Source organism: Pinus tabuliformis, chromosome 5_1 (genome assembly GCF_031772625.1).
Source record: "Pinus tabuliformis cultivar Carrire ecotype Pingquan chromosome 5_1, CPIR1, whole genome shotgun sequence".
NCBI lineage: Eukaryota > Viridiplantae > Streptophyta > Pinopsida > Pinales > Pinaceae > Pinus > Pinus tabuliformis.
Window position 1 is genome coordinate 382,668,022 of NC_142305.1, and position 7,345 is coordinate 382,675,366.

General features: G+C 35.8%; 1 protein-coding gene across 1 annotated transcript; it reads left to right on the forward strand.

The window, feature by feature from the left end:
* The first annotated feature begins 2,803 nt into the window (after positions 1-2,803).
* Positions 2,804-5,847, forward strand: LOC149165041 (putative histone H2A variant 3). The gene is made up of 3 exons (XM_089431073.1): positions 2,804-2,854; positions 2,900-2,977; positions 5,548-5,847. The coding sequence occupies exons 1-3, from the start codon at positions 2,804-2,806 to the stop codon at positions 5,845-5,847; spliced, it is 429 nt and encodes a 142-aa protein (XP_089287199.1).
* Positions 5,848-7,345: the final 1,498 nt, after the last annotated feature.

A 7,345-nucleotide genomic window follows, 5' to 3' on the forward strand; every position in this document is an offset into this window, starting at 1 on the left:
GGGATCCATATATAGATATATGTATAGGGGTGAGTGAGCTTCTAGGTTTTTGATTAGTGTCATTTCACTAATAGTTCTTGGTTCCACTTGGAGCTTTCATGATCTCTTACTCATCCTTGGGCGAATTCAAAGAGGCAAGTGTCATATGAGAAGTTTCTATAAGATTCTCTCGGTTTCCACTTAGCAAACTCTCTCTTCCATTTGTCTACTCCCGCCCATTGCACCCTACAGAAGGTTCTTTCAGTATGCATCGCACCTGGCGAGTGGTACAGTCAATATGCATCGCACCCTTAGCATGGAGCAGTCTGTATGGTCCAGCTTTGACCAGTTCTGAGTGGTTTTTTAGGGAGAACTTCTAGGAAATGATGTAATCAGTTGACCATGATCCTTTAGGGTTTGAAACAACACTTTTAGGGGTTTAAGAGCCCTTGGTTTACCGACATATCTGATTGGGGTTGCAGTTCTCAAATATGTCTATAACAGGTATGTGGAAGCTCAAAGCCCCCCTAGAACAAGACTACTCATGTGGTCAATTCTGAAACACAAAATCCCCACCAGAGACAACATGATCAAGAGAGGACAACATGGGCCCTTCTGGTGCTGTCTATGCAAAGACAGTACAGAAACGGTGGAACACCTATTTCTTACCTGCTCCATCACTATTAACCTTTGGAATGCTACTCTCTCACACACCCCTACTCTAAACACATGGAGGGGTCAATCTATGAGGGAGGTTTGGACCACTTGGTGGACAACAACATCCCCATCGAAAGCAAGGAAACTCCCCCTTCTCTTTAGCTAGGAAATCTAGATTGCCCGAAACTGCCTCATCTTCCAGGCTACTACCCCTCACTGGCCCACCATCTCAGCCTGAATCTTGTCTGATTATAGTAATATTCCTAAAGACGAAGATCATACACCTCCCAGACATATCATTCCAGAAACCATAGATCACACCCAGCCTTGGGCATATTTTGATGGATTAGCACAAGAAGTAGGGTGTGGGGGAGGTGTTGTACTTTACTTAACTGACTCCCATCACTATCATATAGAAATGGGACTTGGAGGAGGAACAAATAACTATGCAGAGCTCATCACAACAAAACATCTCATTCAATTTGCTATAGGAAAAAACTGCAGGAATTTACAAGTGTTTGGGGACTCAAAAATTGTATGCAACTAGATAAACAAAACAACAATATGTCATGCTCACACTCTGTGACACATTTGGATGAGGTCCATAGATATATAACAATATTTGACATTTTTGTATGTCATCATATCTACAGGGAACGACAAAACTCACTCGCTGACCAACTTTCCAAAGAGGCAGCGGTTTGGCCATGCGACACCTGGATGATACAAGAACAAACGGATGCGGAGCACTACCAATATTACCATCACCCTTATATGGATTATGGTGCTCCCAATATTACCATCGCCCTTATATGGATCATGGTGCTCAAGCTCAACAGGAGCCTATTACTATATGATATGCGACTTTATTTACTTTTAATTACCTTTTTACTTTTTTTATGAGAGATTCTTCGGCGTAAATCACATGAAATTTCATTTGTCGACGCGTTTCGAACCAACGAGTGCGGTTCATTTGAGAACAAAACATAAACATATCTCCCTGTGTGGAGATCTTATACATATCTCTTTCTATTTTTTGACACGCATATAACCTCTTAAATTACATATGCACACAACATTTACAACATGTAATTTTCCTTAATATTAATGAAAATTACGATTTTTCCACGGGAAAAAGAAGAGAAAAATATTTTAAACTTGGACTTACCCTTAAATACCCAATACACACTACAATATATATATATATATATGTTTTATAATAATTATTTTTTAAAAATATTACTTAATTTTAATATGAAAATATTTTAAACTTAGACTTACCTTCAAAATACTTTTACCCCACGACTCCTTACCCAATATTCTAAACACACACTCGAAATATATATATATATATATATATAATTAATGGAAAAAACTTTAACATTTTTTATAATAATTATTTTTAAAAAATACTATTTAATTTTAATAAAAAAATATTTTAAACTTGGACTTATTATTAAAATACTTTTACCCCTAGAATCCCTGCCCAATCTTAATATCTATATATAAAATCAATCTTAATATCTATATATAAAATCACACGGGAGAATCCCTGCCCAATCTTCGAAAATATATATATATATCACTGGGGAAATTATTAAATATCTATAATTAAAGAGATTTAATGGACCTATATATAATCACTGGGGAAATTATAGAGGATCTATAAATAGAGAGATAAGAAGAGCCCAACACCATTCTTGATTGCTCAGAAGAGCGGACCGAACAGTAAGAAAGGTGCACATCGCCACCTCTGAAAGCTCAAGGTACTTATTCATGTCTTTTATCTACTGTTTTTCATGCTCAAATACAAACAGTCTTTCTGCACGTTCGCACTGTTTTTTTTTCTGCATTATCCAAGAGTGGGAGATATCTGTAACCCATGTAAAGTGGGTTTTGAGAAAAAGACGGCATTTGCAGGTCTATAGATCTACTTGATTATACTGTTCTATTTAGTTGTTTTCTTTTCTACAACCCATGTAAAGTGTGTTCTGAGAAAAGGACGCCATTTGCAGGTCTATAGATCTAGTTGATTATGCTGCTCTATTTAGTTGTTTTCTTTTCTACAACCCATGTAACCCATGTAAAGTGGGTTTTGAGAAAAAGACGGCATTTGCAGGTCTATAGATCTACTTGATTATCCAAGCGTTTATACCAGGAAGACACAATGGTTGTGGGAGAGAATCAATCTGGCAAAGGTGCCGAGGGCCTACCGAAAGTAAAAGGCAATCAATCCGTCAAAGCTGCGAAGGTCCCCCAGAAGGGAAAATCCACCACAGCCGCTAATGATAAAACTGAGAGGAAAAATCCAGTTTCTCGCTCATTTCGTGCGGGCCTACAGGTTCTAATGTTTTCCAATATTGATACTGCAATTTCCTTTTGATTTTTTCAACGTTTATGTTGCTCATTGTTGTGAAATGATATATGTCTGTGACTTTTACTATTCAATGAGAGATCCGTGTAAACGGGCGTGCGCTAGGTTCATTTGTTATTAAAGACCAAATTTCAGGTGGACTGTGTGAGACCCATATTGTTTATTTTACGAATTTGTGAAAACCGTTTGCTATTCCAGACACCTCTTATGACATCTATCGGATGGTGTAGATCTTATGGTTAATGGTTGTTAAAATATCAATTCGAGACACACATGAAGAACCATTAAAATCTTATGGACATTAATGGCTTCTTGCTGTATTTAGAATTAAGAAAAAATTCTTAGAAATATCTTTTTGGACCACCTCCAGAAACCCTCTCGGCTGCATCCTTTTGGTTTGTGCTGGTTTTGATGTTTTCCTTGGGTTGTTCCTTGCTAGTTATTATCATCTTTTATGTCCATTTGATTTGTGGAAGAAATGGTCTGTGATAGGGTCGTGAAAAGGTAAAACCATTGGGTGAAAAGGTACGTCAATTCTCCATTTTTGACAGACAACATTGATTTCGAATTGAAGCGAGCAGTGGGGAGTTTTTAAGTAGAGAGTTTTCAGAGGATGAGGACCAGTTTTTAAGTAGAGAGTTTTCAGAGCCATGGGGTCGCTATAGTCGAGGACCATGCACAAGGACAAGGTTAAGGTTCATGCCTTTAGCTCTTGATGAGATCCATGGCGCTGAGGTTATATGCTACATAGTACATAAAACAGAATTGAAAGAATGAAATTATCGAACTGAAACCTGGCGAAGAGTGACTGACTGAACAGAATTGAAAGAATGAAATTCTCGAACTGAAACCTGGCGAAGAGTGACTGACTGGTTGATGTGGACAAGATTGTTTTGAGGAGGAAACATAATCAAGTCAGTATTGATATGGCATTGAGGTTATATGCTACATAGTACATAAAACAGAATTGAAAGAATGAAATTCTCGAACTGGAACCTGGCGAAGAGTGACTGACTGGTTGATGTGGACAAGATTGTTTTGAGGAGGAAACATAACCAAGTCGGTATTGATATGCTAGCTCCATAGTATTGTATGTTTTTTTTTTGCAATTAATCTTTCCATTATCAAATTTAAACTTGAGTTTGTTGGACATTGGATAAACCAATGCTCCAATGTGTTTAGCTACATGAACTAACCACCTCTAATGAATCCCTATTTTTAGCTACATGAACTAACCATTTCTAGTGGATCCTTATTTTTGACTCTGCCATCCTTAACTAACACCTGTGGGTTTTGGTCTAAAGGAAATCTGGATTCCCAACAAGTAGTATCAAAGCCACATCACAACTTGGATACACACCCACCTCACTTTCGGGGGAGATTGAAAGACATTATATAAACCAATGCTCCATTTGTGTGTGTGTGTGTTTTTTTTTCTTATTTTTACAAGTTAAATTTTATGGCCATTGAGTTGTTTGATCATGCTCTTAGAACCCATTCTCCATAAATTCCCAACATTCTTCTTCTCACAAGAAGGTGTTCACTCACATACATTACATCTCATTTCTCATACATTACAACTCATATATAGTTCTTGGGAGAAGAAATCATCCTTATTTGCTTGTATTACAAAGATTTGTTTATATTACTTGTAGAGACTAGTTTTTAATTTTTTGCAATATCAAAATTTCTCTTTTTAGGAAACCCTAGTTACTTCATCTAAAACATAACCATAATAGTCCATTTTTTTAGCTTTAGTCATTACTTTTACCAAAACTAATAATGCCAAGGGAGAATTTTATTTTATACCTCGAACACAATATCTTGACCTCTGCAATAGGTGAAATGGGTGCTGGTGAATCATCAAAAAGTACCATCCAAAACATTGTAGACAATAGTAGATATAGAGAAATTAATTGAGCGATCTCCCTCTTAGTTGTGATTTTGCTCACCTTAACATTCTTTTATGGATGAATTTGTAACAATGAAGTCTCCTGCTCAATTTCTTTATGGATGTGTGTTGTCAAAACTTGAGACCTTTATGGATGTGTGTTGTCAAAACTTGAGACTCAATTTTTGAAACACTAATTGTGTGGTTGGGATTCTCCTGAGGGAATCACCCATACAAGTCCATTATGAGCACATCTTTCCTCTTTTCTTGATTTTGCTCTTTCTACTTTGTCAATAGTTGCTTTGAGATCCTACTATATTAAACTCACAATAGACAAAATCAATTAGAAACATCTTCAATGAAGCTATGTAATATGTTGAACTCTCTAGACTTGGTTTGTATCTATTTATTTTCTATAAATTTTCATGTCAAAATCTTGATTCTGATGAATAATTTAGCATGTTTTTTTCCTTGAGAAAAATATACTTTTTTAAGCTTTGTAACAATTCAAATTTTCTATAAATTTTCATGTCAAAACTCTTGATTCTAATGAATAATTGTAGCATGTTTTAAGCTTTGTAACAATTCAAATACTCTGACAAAGGGCTCCTGTAGTATGTGGACTGAAATGTTTTGCTTATTGCAGTTTCCAGTGGGACGGATCCACCGTTTCTTGAAGTCTCGAGTATCTTCAAATGTAAGGGTAGGAGCTACCGCAGCCGTATATGCTGCAGGCGTTCTGGAGTATGTTACTGCAGAGATTTTAGAACTGGCAGGAAATGCCAGTAAAGATCTCAAGGTTAAACGTATCACCCCAAGGCATTTGCAGCTGGCCATTAGAGGAGATGAAGAACTTGATACTTTGATCAAAGGTACCATCTCTGGTGGAGGTGTCATCCCTTACATTCACCCGTCACTTTATGGCAAATCCACAAAGAAAGATTAGTTTCTCTGTTTCGGGATGGTTCCAGCTTTTTATTGAAATCCTTGGCTCAACTCTGTGCTGGATCGGTACATAAAGTGAATTTTGGAATGCACTATATTCTTCTTTATTTTGTTTTGTGTTTGGTTTGAACTTTCTTACTTTGAAAAACTAGTGATATTTCATACAATTATATCAATTTTAATTATCAGGAAAAATATAAAAGCATGTTAATGTTAATGTTTGAATGTTTAGATGGTTATAACCATTGTTATGTGGTAATATTTAACATTTTTATCATTTTTATTTTGTGTTTTTATCTTATCAATTATTAGTTGTATTTGAGTATGAATTTTAAACTTTTTAATATGATATTATAGTAATTTCCAAATTTTTAATATGGCAACAAAGTAGATTTGGGATATCTTTTATTGGGGAGACCAAAATTTACATGATGATTTGCATGTGTTTTTTACTGGAGAGACCAAAATTTGAGGAATTGCATGATCATAGATATATATATAAACTTGATGGCCCCCGCCTTATTGTAAATATGGCTAGATGCAAAATGACTCCATAAGAAGCTACTTGTGAAAAAAAAGTTTCAATCCGTGCCTATAGTAGCAAAAGAAAGGCAAACCCTACCAGAGCCGAGAGCATAGCTCTTCATCTAGAGAATATGGATGAAGTATGGAGAGCCCACCGGTTAACATTGGGAAATTTACCCTAATGGGGAGCAATTGCAAAATTCTATGACCAATCTCCGTCAGATGAAAAGCGTAAGGCCACGATCCAATCTATAGACTAATGTAATAATTACTCCCTCAGAAATTTCGTCAAATGTATATTATGAGTTCGAAAATGTTTGATAATTTTTTTTATCATTATGGGTATAATCTAAGAAAAACATAAGCGTCAAAATAAGATAAAATGCATATTATAGTTGAATGGTATAACGCAATCGAAGCCGAAAATTATTATGTAAATGCACATGGTGCTTGCAATATTCAAGGAAATGTACACATTCAAGGAAACATTGGTTCATATTTTGAAGTCTAGATTTATTAGGATATCAACACACTTCCTAAAGCTACTAATGATCACATAACAAGTCATTAGAGGGGTGAGTAATGACCATCAAGTGTTTCTATGATACCATTGGTTGCATCTATCCTTGTCACGTCTCTTCTCCAATATATTGATAAGATCTATGGGAAGTTATTCTTCCCATTCCCGTTAAAATGATAACAGACATTTCTCGAACAAATTTACTTTGGTATGAAGGACAAGAACAGTTTGAAGAAATGTCGAACTATGATTGAAAATCATTGTTCTAATAACCAATTCCTCTTTAAGTCTTCACATAAAAAGATAAAGACCCTTCAAGGCCAATCTAGGCTTTGTCGACGCCATAAGAAAAATGATTTTGGTGTTAAATGTTTGAAAGGGCCCGAAAGTTTGACTATCGTAGATATGGTGTATAAATCCATGCATGACAACCCTTTTTCCATCCCTGAGCTAA

Bases quoted from the DNA above. Each gene is read 5' to 3' on its own strand.
- LOC149165041 (XM_089431073.1), top strand. From the start codon at position 2,804: ATGGTTGTGGGAGAGAATCAATCTGGCAAAGGTGCCGAGGGCCTACCG. The intron at 2,855-2,899 runs GTAAAAGGCAAT...GTCCCCCAGAAG, and splicing joins GTGCCGAGGGCCTACCGAAA to GGAAAATCCACCACAGCCGC. The intron at 2,978-5,547 runs GTTCTAATGTTT...TGCTTATTGCAG, and splicing joins CATTTCGTGCGGGCCTACAG to TTTCCAGTGGGACGGATCCA.